Source organism: Osmerus eperlanus, chromosome 11 (assembly GCF_963692335.1).
Source record: "Osmerus eperlanus chromosome 11, fOsmEpe2.1, whole genome shotgun sequence".
Taxonomy (NCBI): domain Eukaryota; kingdom Metazoa; phylum Chordata; class Actinopteri; order Osmeriformes; family Osmeridae; genus Osmerus; species Osmerus eperlanus.
The window spans coordinates 8623797-8635963 of NC_085028.1; the positions used below are offsets into that span (position 1 = coordinate 8623797).

General features: G+C 40.5%; 2 protein-coding genes across 3 annotated transcripts; one reads left to right on the plus strand and one right to left on the minus strand.

The window, feature by feature from the left end:
- The first annotated feature begins 673 nt into the window (after positions 1-673).
- ywhae1 (tyrosine 3-monooxygenase/tryptophan 5-monooxygenase activation protein, epsilon polypeptide 1) lies at positions 674-5642 on the plus strand. Of its 2 annotated transcripts, XM_062473073.1 has the most exons (7): positions 674-884; positions 1874-2073; positions 2276-2382; positions 2579-2785; positions 3025-3161; positions 3326-3363; positions 4594-5642. In XM_062473073.1, exons 1-6 carry the CDS (start codon positions 821-823, stop codon positions 3331-3333), a joined length of 723 nt encoding a protein of 240 aa, XP_062329057.1. In that variant the 5' UTR covers positions 674-820; the 3' UTR covers positions 3334-3363; positions 4594-5642. The 2 variants fall into 2 exon arrangements, with proteins under 2 accessions (XP_062329057.1, XP_062329056.1); XM_062473072.1 differs by lacking the exon at positions 3326-3363 and having other exon boundaries at positions 676-884.
- Positions 5643-8241: 2599 nt separating this feature from the next.
- On the minus strand, positions 8242-12063 carry smco4 (single-pass membrane protein with coiled-coil domains 4). Its single transcript, XM_062473074.1, has 2 exons — positions 11855-12063; positions 8242-10252 (listed from the first exon to the last, which is right to left on the minus strand). The coding sequence occupies exon 2, from the start codon at positions 10092-10094 to the stop codon at positions 9915-9917; it is 180 nt and encodes a 59-aa protein (XP_062329058.1). The 5' UTR covers positions 10095-10252; positions 11855-12063; the 3' UTR covers positions 8242-9914.
- Positions 12064-12167: the final 104 nt, after the last annotated feature.

Here is a 12167-nt window from a genome sequence, read left to right on the forward strand (position 1 = left end):
CTCAGTATTTCACTACACTTATCACTATATCCTCTTACATATGCCCTTTCAATTTATGTATGTTGATTAGTTTCGTAATGTCCATCATGTCTTTAGGTATCCAAAAGTATTGTATTTTTGTAACTGTAAACATTAATTACTTTAAAACGGGGAAGGTAGCCAACTGCCAATGGAAATCTTGTTAATATTAAAACGTGACATTGTATTATATCACTTCATTTGAAGTGAAGACAATTGAAATGACTTTGTATTTTCTGTAGCATGAAATGTGTTATACATAGTAAATAAAGTAAACCCTTGGCTACAGAATAAAAAGCAACCATGGGTGTCTGGACATTCCTTGTTGGGCACAGTACGACCATGTTAAAGTACGCTTGACCATTTGGCAAGAATGTTTGGACATATTGCCTATTTTAGGAAAGATCTAGTACAGAAAACATGACTGAGACGTGTCTATCACATAATTGCATACTCAAATCTTGTATGTAAAATGGTCGTGATTTGTGTCTGAGCCCTGGAATAAAAAATGTTTTTGGGTAGAGCTCAGAGTCCCACTATAATGCATGCACTCGACCCCACTCTCTGAAGGAGGAGTGATCTATTAGCTTGCTTGTGTACTGTAGCCTACTATGTGCTGCTAGATCCCGGATAGAGATTTTCGCCATCTTTACTACTTGTGCCGGTGGGGTGGAAACGCCACTCAACAAACCGTTGAATATTCTAGGAACCGCCAATAGACTCAAATACCTTCATTACCCAGCTACTCAGATTTGTCAGTGTAACTCCACTAGCTAGAAAGCAAGCCACGTCTCATTACAAAATGGGAGATCGAGAGGATTTAGTTTATCAGGCAAAACTTGCCGAGCAAGCGGAGAGATATGACGGTAAGGTAGTGACAATTGTAGCATTCGACGAAGAACATGATCACCGCTGTTTTTTTTCTTCGTTAGCTAGCTTACCAGTCTAGCTTGTGAGGTAGCTTGCAAGCTAGCTAACAGCCCAGTTATACATCGACGCTTGTGTCCAGCTACTAGGCTAATTAGCTAGCTATCTCGCCCATTCACTCTCCTCCCTCTGACTGTTCTCTGAGACAGCTTCGGCGACTGCTGCATTAACAAGCTAGATATTTAAAAGCCATCCCAATGAATGTCCTCTGCAACGTTAAATATTGACCTATATATTTTAGATTCGAATATAGCCGATGTTTTGATTGTACTATTGAGGCTAACTTAATGTAGCTAAAATTGGGGCTAAATCAAAATGGCGGATTGGTGGATCTAGACCTCACCGCGTTAGAGCTAGCTAGTTCTAGCTAGCACGCCACTGCCGCAAAAGCAAACATTAGCTAGCTCTAGTTCTACTCTGCGGGAATCGACCCTAGTCCACTCCAGCATTATTGCAAAATATGCCAACATCACTGGTAGAGAACATGTGTCCTGGTATTTTACTTTTTTTCAGGTGTGCTACGTTAACCAAGTTATTCTATTGTGAACGCTAAACTAGCACTAGCTAGCTTCTTACACACTTAAGGCTAGATTGATGGCTGATATCCCACGCCACCGTATAGCAAATGTATTGGTGTCTGGGAGTTATTCTAGTGTCCACTAATTTACTTTCCAGATCAGGGTTGGGTTTTTAATTTTGTAATTGCACCTCACTGTTTCATTGTTCCATTAACTCTTATGCTTAAAGCCTTGACCTGTCAGTTTGACATGGGACAGATGCTGTTTTTAGAGGGATGGTTTCCACTGGGGGTTACTATTACAGGGCGTGATATGAGATGATTCATTGAGTCGTTTAGGGTGTCTGGGTCTTGGCAGTGTTGTGGGAAAGTAGAAATTAACATTATAGTGAGCCATGGCATCTCTTTCAGAAATGGTAGAGTCCATGAAGAAAGTGGCTGGCATGGATGTTGAGCTTACTGTAGAGGAGAGGAACCTACTATCAGTGGCCTACAAGAATGTGATTGGAGCCCGGAGAGCATCCTGGAGAATAATCAGCAGTATCGAACAGAGGGAAGAAAGCAAGAGCGGGGAAGATAAACTGAAAATGATCAGGGAGTACAGGCAAACGGTAGGCAAGCCACCTAAAGTCACTGTTTGTGTCTTCAACAGAGATGATCCATACACAATCTCTAGCTAAATTGTAGTAAATGGTCAATGTACAGATATTGTGTGTGGTTGGAATACATTTAATGAAGAAACATACCGTATGAGTCCCTTTTGTGTTTTTGGGTGGTCCCGTGGCTGGTCATTCACAGAGTTTTTATGTGCAGGTTGAGAATGAGCTGAAGTCAATCTGTAACGACATTCTCGATGTACTGGACAAGCACCTAATCCCAGCCTCCAACACAGGAGAGTCCAAGGTCTTCTACTACAAAATGTAAGAACTCCCTCTTTCCTCCATGTTTTATGCATCCTCAAGACTGCCTGTAGGAGGCCAGCCATGCAATCTGGTTATCAGCTGTAACAGGAATTAACAAAATGCTGTGAAGGAGAGGGTTGGGTCTGTCTTGGGCCTGACCCCCACAGATGTGTCCAGTAATGTCAGTTTCAGTATTATTTGTTTTGGTCCTCAGGAAGGGAGATTACCACAGGTACCTGGCAGAGTTTGCCACAGGCAATGACAGGAAGGAGGCTGCTGAGAACAGTCTTGTGGCGTACAAAGCTGCTAGCGACATCGCGATGATTGAACTCCCACCAACGCACCCCATCCGCCTTGGCTTAGCCCTTAATTTCTCTGTGTTTTACTATGAAATCCTCAATTCACCAGACCGCGCATGCAGGTAAAAGGCTTCACTCTTCTCACCTGACATCCAGAAGCTAGGTACACCACTGTAGTGAAGAGAACATTGATCATTTAATGTCAATTACTAAAGCATTTTGTTTTAGATCACTTTGTGAGTCTGTATGGAGATAGATTCTTATGCGACACATAGCTAAATTAAATACCAGTCTGCAAAGAACTTGAAATAATGTAGACAGTGATTTTTCTACTACATTCTAATGCTGTGTTGTTCTGCAGGTTGGCGAAGGCTGCGTTTGACGACGCTATTGCAGAACTGGACACACTGAGTGAAGAGAGCTACAAGGACTCCACACTGATCATGCAGCTGTTACGTGACAACCTGACACTATGGACTTCAGACATGCAGGGGGATGGTAAGAATTCACTGGCTTGTTCTTGTCCAGGATCTTTCAAGAATCACTAAGGAGTAGCTCTCGTTAACCTCCTTGCATCCATCCTTTCTTTCCCTCCTCCTCCTGTGGTACTTTTGAATCCACTGCTGCTGTTCATTCCTCTTTTCTCCCTCCATTTGTTGTAGAGTCCTAAGGAACGAATACGAGTATTAAAATGTAATTAGTAAGTGTTCTCCTCTCCTGATGTACCTGGACTGTAACTACTCACCAGCATCTGTCCTGCTTGGGTCTATGTTCACGCCCCGTTGCATGGAGACTCCTCCTCAGCTGCCACAAGCACACGTTTACCAGAGACACAGATGAATCGTGTAAAAAGGCTTTAGGGCGTTTTTAATATATAAAAGAGAACTGATTTGTCAAATCTTTATTATCAGCACCCACCATTTTCAGTGTTACTGGTTGTTACAATCCCCCTAGTTTAAGTGTTTAATGAGGATATGTAGTTGGGTTTATTGAAACTTGTGTAGTGAAAGCACTTTCAGTTTGAGTCTGGATTATCTTTGACTGAAATAGTTTGCTAAATGGTGTGACCCTCCAGCTGGCTTCATTTGCAATCTTAGAACCAACTGGAAATGAAGTGACAGTTACTGTGTGTTGAGCAGTGTGAACACAATGTCTGTATGCTCATTATTTTCAGTTACACCAGTCAGCAGCATATGTTTTTGGTTTTAGTTAGGTTGGGTGTAGGACTGGGTCGAGTGTAGGATGTCTAAATACTCATGGTTCAGATCAGACCTGTAATGCTATTCAACAGAGCAGAGAACATCCCGCCATTTCCACAATGTTTTCAGATACTTGGCAAAAGGTGACATGGGCACGTCCCTAACCGAAAGATAGAGTTTAGTCTCAAAGCTCAAGTAAATTTGCTGGGATTAGGTTTTCTCCAGTAACGTATGAATATCACCTGTCTGGGAAGAAGCTTGGTTGCATGTTGCACAGTAAAGTTCCTCACTGCTACCACCTGGGGGCTCACTGTGGCTTATTCACCCCTCTACAATGTTGGTGTGGTTTTAGTGAGGCCCTGAATAGAGTTTGCTTTTGGACATGATCCCATTGCCTTAAGGGATATGGTCAATTTGAATGTAGCTTCCTTTAATATATTAAATTGACAATGTTAATTTGATTGATACTAAATGTTAGTTTATACCTCAAGTGCACTGATGTTCAAACTGACCTCTTCTTGGTGGCCTTACACTCGCCCCCCGGCACTGTACTGTCTGTTTGAACTTGATTTAAATACAGCTTGATTTAAATATGTTTACTTCATATAATTATTACCAGAAATTGTATATATTTGAATGTTTAAAATCCTATTGTGTCACCAGGAAGATTAATGACCACTAACAGGGTCATGATAGAATGATGGAGATAATAAGAGTTTGTTTCCTAACAGGTGAAGAACAGAACAAAGAGGCATTGCAGGATGCGGAGGAAGAGACCCAGTGAAACATCACCGCCAACTAGACACCCCTCCTCCCCCTCCCCCCCTCGGTGAGAGTCAGCACCACACCCATCAGGCAGTGCCTCCTCTCCTCTGCCACTCCAGGCCTCAGGGGTCAGCGAGTTTCACCGTTTCTTCCTCTTTTTTTTTTTTTTTTTTTTTGTTTTGTTTTGTTTTTTAGTCCTTTAATTCAATTCAAATATGAATACCACTTAATTGACATAAAAATACAATATTGGAAAGGCAATGAAAAGAAATGTCCCTCGATTATTCTTGTTTTTGTTCCTGGTACAAGCGGTTCTGAAATGTTTATCTTGGTTTTCATTATTGTAATGTTTCTATGTTATGCTTTTCTTCAATATTTTTATCAGTTGCTGGATGTATTTTGAGAATTTTTCTTAATGTAATTACAGAAATTAACTTTTATTACTGATGTCTGCTATTAGTTGTTGGAGCTGTTATATCTGTGTGTTAGTAAAACATTTGATGCAAATCATTTGACCTTTAAGGGCCAGTGAAAACTAAGTGCCCTTTTGTTAATTTTAGTTTTGCAGAGGACGTTGGCAAAATTCTGGATATCCATGTTGAGCAAAGCGTTGAACTATTACACCTTAGTGGTTCTGTTGTCATGTTTCTGTCATGTTCTGGACTGTACTGTGCTGAAATACTGTATTCACACTCACTAATTAGAGATGGTGTCTGCTAGCAAGCAGTTTCACAAATCCTTATTAAAACAAACAGACCAGATGCAATTTGACCTATGTTGATATAAAATGGATCTCTGAAATAGAAGATCCAAATGCCTGCATGAGTTAATGTTTCTTTCTCCCTCTAAGAAGCTCTAGGCTTATGTTCCCTTTTGCTGTTTCTCTATTCCTCCATGATGTGTAACCTCAAGCTAATTTGTACTACTGGATATCTGACTGGAGCCACAGATGGATAATCTGTATTGTTCTTACTGAAACACAGCATGGAATTAACATTAAACAATCTAAATTAAACACCGTCAGTTACTCTTGATTTTAACACTTAACAGATAAATGGTTATTGGTTGAACAGTGGGTGTGTCTGGTTCACTGAGAGCTTCTTTGCTCATTCCCATCTTGTTTCCCACGGTAACTAACTGACCTGTTGGAAATGTGCACTGTGGACTAATGGGAATATCTATTTTTCATTTTGCTCAGCTCAAGGAGGAACTGGTTAAATTGCAGTTTGAAAGAGACTAAATGGAGGGCATGGCAATTAACAGGGTTCCTGCGGGGTCTTAAGTCTTCAATTCTAAAATGTTATGTTGAGTGGAGCTTGTTATGATCCCTGATAGCTAAGTGGTTAAGGATGTGGGCTACTGTGTGAGGGGTCTTGTGTTCAAATCTGGCTGAAGGATCTTCTTACAGCTAAATTTTTGCTCTTGACTTTATAAAAGGTTAATTTCTCTTTAGACTTTTGGTTTAGCTTTTCCTGGTGGGACAGTTGGGAGAGGGGTGACAGTGACGATAAGTACACTTTTCTTGAACAGACTTATTTATTTCTGCAACACGGATAAATATTAAAACAGAAATGTACAGCTTACCGTTTATTAGGGGTGGGAATATTTTGGTACCTCACGATTCGATAAAAAATCGATTCACAATTTTTAGATTTTTACTCAAATTACGATTAAATATATGCTTACATAAAATAAATTCTGAATCGATGTGAATCGCTAGAAGATGCGATTCATATGTTAATCGACCCTAGTACTTAGTGCTGAATTAAATTAGGTTACTAATGTGATTGCTTTATCTGTAAATTAAATTTATGCTTTTTCAATGACTGAATTTATTGAAATTTAGATTTTTAGAATTTCTTTGATTTGAATATTTTTTTTGGTAATGCGAGCAAGGGAGTTATTGAGAAAGAAATGACTGAGTTAAAAATAGAAGAAATGCGCAGGGATGGGCTGCTTGCCACACAAAGTCAGTCACTCTCCAGCTACACTCTATCATCTGTCTCCCTTTCAACTTTGAATGAGACCTGAGAAAGGACAGAATAGGTCAACTATAGGAGAGAGCTAGATTAACTAAAACTGACATCTTGTTAGGGATCTCACTATGGTAACAGTTAACTGGTTTTCTTAGGACCATTGCAGAAAGGGGCCCAAGTCTGCAGGTTGTGAGGCTGGAGGGAGGAAAAAAGTTGATCCTCCAGTATTCCACACTGATTTAATAGTGTCTCCCTGCTTTGACTGTAAATCATTGAGCAGCATCTGTCTACACAGTGGGAAATCTAGTTGGTTATATGCAACATATCAAAGCTTTGGCCTTGAATTGAAAGGGAAACAGGGACCTAAAATTACCAAGGTAAGTGAATGAATGCCCATAGAATTTATTACCAAGAAAACCTGAAGGCAAGTTATGTCAAAACATTTATTAACATACAATTACAATCCTAAAATTAACGTAACCAACTTCCGAATACCATTGCAAGAGCAAAATGCCAAATGCGGTCCACAACAAGAAAGCAACATCAAGAGGCTTAATTAATGCCCTCCCACTATTAAGTCTTGTACACAAGCACACACACCCTCGCTCTCTCACACACACAATATTAGTGCAATTGAATTAGATGGATAGGTTGTGACAAGAGATTTAGCCTGTCTCTCTTAACCCTTGTGTTATCTTCGGGTCATTCTGACCCATCAGTCATTGTGACCCACAGTCGTATTGCGAAAAATTTACCTCATACAAAAACAAAGTGAAGCATTTTCTTTTAACTGTCGGGCTGTCTCAGACCCCCCACATTGGAATGGTTAAAAGAAAATTATTTTTATTTGTTTTTGTATTGGGTAAAATTGGGTAAACACAACAATGGTTCGTTATGAACCTTTGGGTCATGTGACCCGAAGGCAGCACGAGGGTTAATGATGAGAAATGGGCTATGTTTTCCAAGGCTTCCCCAGGGAATTTTAAAGGAGCCCCTTGTCATTCATGACCCTAAGATCAACAGCTCCTGTGAGGTGTGCAAGCGTATGAACTAGCTCAATTTCAACCCACATCTCATTATTGATTACCTTTTATATAATTTGCATATAGTGAAGAAAAGAGGTGTCCAGTGGAAAGGCTTTAGAGACTCAAAATATTTGTTGTTCCCAGGTTAGATTTTCCTCCCTAGCAACTATTTACCCCATCTGCTTGTTCCTGTTTTTAATCTTTGTAAAAAAAAAGATTCAAAACCTGAAAAGCTAATATCATGTAGGTTTTTCCTCCAACCAAAAGGTTTCACACCAGATTCTGATAGGTTCAGAAAGTTAAGTTGGTAAATTACAACTGGTTTGGAAGCAAAAATCTACAGGAGGATAGGCGAATGAACCAGCCAGAGGATCGTTTCAACTCCTACATAGGTGCTCAGGTGGAGCTTCTCTATAATAGTACACTGACAAAACAATAAATGGGAGCAGACATTAAAAACCAAACTGTTGCTGTATAACAGCTGCTCCACAACCAATGGTCAACTTAATGTGTAATATGGATTGTGGTCATTTTAAGTATGCTGTGTTGTAATGCAGGTTTGATTACATCCCAGAAAGTTTAACCCTTCAACCAATAAAACAGAAGACTTCCATACACATGGTCTTTTAGACTTCTTTATTGACTTAAGAGACATTGTCAAATGTATTAAGGCACATTTTTCGCATCTGCACAGAATTGATACTGAGTGAATCAGAGTCAAGGTTGTCAATAACTTAATGATAAAGTGTGTAGCACTTGTAATACATGGAACATTCTGCCCTGTGTGACAAAGTTGCATCAATTAACACATTCATGTAATACATCCCATTCGCTCCAGAGTCACACACAAACATCTCTGAATAAGACGCGACCAACGCTGGCATGTCATAATACTAATTTGTAATCACACATTTGTTGTGTATAATTGTATTTACTGCAACAGTAAACAAACAGGATGTTTATGGGACACACAGACAGCAGGGGGGCAAAAGGTTAATGGTATCTAACATAGCTGTTACATACTGCCAATTTTCTTTGCCCACTAAATCCTGTCCTTTATCGCAAAATGCCTGAGCATCTTTTGTTCAACACGCACAAAAATATGATAAAGATTTTGGACGGCTACGCGATCTTATAACTTTGCTAGCACTGTTGTCCTCATCTGGCAGTTCAGTTATGCACCTTCTTTGTATGGGCACTATGACAAAATGGTGGGCAACCAGATACACAGAGTGAATATCTGACTTAGTTTGGTTTAATTTAAGAAACTGACATGTATATAAATTAGTGGAGAAACATTTACTAGACAAGGATGACATGAGCTGTGATGATCTCAGAGCTTCATTTAGTCTAAGTCACAGTTATCCGACCTGTCAGAAAGGTCAAATAAACCAAAAAGGCAGAACAAAATATTTAAAGCATCTTCTTTGGGATTCCAACTGGACAACAAGTTTTCTGCCTCAAACTGTTGTTGCTTGTTTCAGAATTTCCATATTTGTTCATATACATCATTGTCTACACTTACAAAACTACCTCAGCCCCACACTACCCGGCAAAACGCTTGTGACATCACACATCTATACATTCTATAGACATAGCTTGAAGAAAGGCTGGCCGGATTAACTGGTAAATGCAATTAAAAAGGCTCTCATTGTGTCTTAAAACAAATTGCTCAACAATGAGGTGGTTTATATTAGTCACACAATTTAATTATTTTGACCTTTACGCCTGATTGAACATGTCACCTGGTCAAATTTGGCAAGCTGTGCACTAAGTCCTTTGGTAAACATGAAAAACACAGAAAAACTCAAGACAGCACCATAGCCAATGTGAATCCTACTGACTACTATTATAATCTAAGGGAGATAAAATAATCATGGATGGAAGTTATGCCTGAGAGCCGAATTTGGCCAACTGTGCCACACATCTCCATCCATCTAAAAGGCACCTGTAAAGCCAAGGGCTTCTTCATTCAATTTTGATTGTTTAGCAGCTTGAGTTTTCTTTCACACTGAAAACTGCACTTGGTGGAAGCATTGTTTAAAGACAATCCATTCTAACTGGCAGATGAGCTGTGGACCAAACTACAAAAAAGTGAAAGGGAACAAGGACAGAGGGATGAGTGGTGAGAGATGGGAGAACAGAGGCTGCCCATAGGGTTGAAGACTGTCAGCAGAAGGCTTGGAGGCTCGGGTCATCCTTTGGGTGCAGCAAATTCCCAGTCCAGGCTCATAGTTATTGGTGAAGTGTGCATGTGGCCCCACTGGGTCTCTGGGGTGGAGCCTGTTACTCAATGGCCCCAGGCCTGGTGGCCACATAGACAAAGACCACGATGACAAGCACCACCACAGCCAACGTAGGCAGCACCACGGTGGCCACCTGTTGGCGTGCCTCCTGCATGGCCGCCTTGCGCTCCTTCTTGTCCTTGGACGTCTCCTTCTTGGGCTTGCCTTTCAACTGTCTCATGGCGCCTAGCAGGCTGTCCTCCTTCCCTTGAGCACTGGTGTTCTTAGACCCTCAGCTTGGTCAGACAGTGGGGGAGGTGAGAGTTAGGGAGTGCTGAGTTAGAGTGCACCCCCTGGGTATTGAGTACGGAGGTCCACTCCTACCCCACAGACTGGTGCCTGTGTTCATTAAGAATAAAAAAAGACACATTAAAACATTTTAATTGATGAAAGATACAAGATGTTAACATATGCTTATATAGTTACATGACTAGTGAAAAGCTTCCACAGCACTGGAGCACCTTATAACATCCCCACCTCCACCACTATATCCTCAATTCATTTTTAGCAATGTTTCTGACTAAGGTACAATGCCACCTGTTACCATAGCAACTAAGCACAGGGCAGAGGCTGGCACTACGTTTTCATTCTGTCTTTGTTATAGAAAATATAAAAGGAACTAAAACCTGAGAAGCATCTTGTTAGAATATTGTTTACCTTTTAGCTTGTTGGAGTCAATTGCTGCCAAAAGCAAAAGCAGCACTTTTACAGGTTTCTATTGGCAATTTCTTCCAAATGAGTTAAGATCTACAGTAGTCTAGGTCTTGAGGAAGACATCCACCAACACGTTGAGTCCACGCACTGCAGCCAAATTAACCAAATGAATATTTGAATCGATAACGTCGAAATGTCTGCTTGACAATTTTTTAAATTGTATATGCATGGACATTTTGTACATGCACCACAAGGCCACGTATTAACTGTTAGTTTATTAAGTTTGATACCTGCCTGCTAAATCGAATAGAAATTGCCTGAAATGAAGGAACACTTCATCACCCAACAATATCTTAGCTAAGGAATTCTAAAGAGCTCTGCCCTTCCTTCTCCCAACATGCTAAATTTAGCCTGGTACCATAAGACGTCCCTCCCCTGGAGAGAGGAAGTGGGGTCTCGTATAATTTCAGTCCAAAAGCAGGACTCTTACTGCCCTTCTGCAGGTATTGTAGTGACCCTTAAGCAAGTCAAGTGTCTTGGACCTCACAATAACACACGCACAGCCCGACTGCCATGAGATGGGGTTTAGTTAATTAATTAACTAATGTTAATGATTCAAAAGTCCAGGAGGCCCTTTATTTATGTCTTTAGTCTAACAACGCTGACAGCTAGAGCTACGTTACTTTGAACAGTATCAATATACATGTGAATAGTAGCTAGCTCTACGGTTATTACATATTATTGTGGCATGGTCATGTTGCAAGAATATAAGATGCATGGTTGAAAGTCAAATTTTATTTTATAAAATAATTGAGATATCATCCTCTGGAATCGTTGGTTAAGATCGCTAGAGCTAATGGATTAGAAGACTTACTGTAAGACTTTAATTTAGCTAGCTATAACTCTAAGACAACTTGAACTCTTGGTAACTAGCAAGCTACCCATATCGTATTCAGTTAGACCTAACTAGATGGCTAGATTCCAAGTCCAAACCTAGGTAGCATACTTGCTTCGTAGATTGAACACAAACGTTTTCAAAGACATGACGAGACAGCTCTCTGACAATTCACGTTAGCTACTGTGAGGTGCGATAGTCAGTCTGGCTAGTACTACTAGCTGACCAGTAGCCTACTGTAACGTTGCTTTCAGGCTAGCTCTAGCAGCTAAACAAATCTCTCACCTCAGCCTATGAAATAGAAAGCATAGTATGACCAACATTGCTAGCTAGCCTTGCTTAGTGTTTCGGACCAGCCCTAGAAGAACACCGAAAATAATATTGTGACTTACCTATTCCCTCGATGATGTGAATCAAGGTTTTAAATCGTATCAGGGAATTTCTTGCTCCGTCTTCACTCAGTTTTCTTCGCCCAGTTCCACTCTACTGTTGCTCCTCGGACCGCCCCTTGCCCTGCAGGCTGCGTCTATCTGAACTCTGAGATTACGTGGCAGTATAACATACGCTTTTACTAGGTATCATGGCAAAAAAACGAATGACTAGACATTTTAACTTCTGGGGCAAGAGTGGCGTTAGAGGGGTTTATTCTCCAACCAACAAGTTCGAAGCTGAACTGTAAAATAGTGACAAGCATCGAGGCACAAG

What these genes read in the sequence shown, in the direction of transcription:
- ywhae1 (XM_062473072.1), top strand. Translation starts at nt 821, where the DNA reads ATGGGAGATCGAGAGGATTTAGTTTATCAGGCAAAACTTGCCGAGCAA. An exon ending in AAGGTCTTCTACTACAAAAT is followed by an intron (nt 2,383 to 2,578) that starts GTAAGAACTCCC and finishes TTTGGTCCTCAG; the next exon opens with GAAGGGAGATTACCACAGGT. An exon ending in TTCAGACATGCAGGGGGATG is followed by an intron (nt 3,162 to 4,593) that starts GTAAGAATTCAC and finishes GTTTCCTAACAG; the next exon opens with GTGAAGAACAGAACAAAGAG.
- smco4 (XM_062473074.1), bottom strand. Translation starts at nt 10,094, where the DNA reads ATGAGACAGTTGAAAGGCAAGCCCAAGAAGGAGACGTCCAAGGACAAG.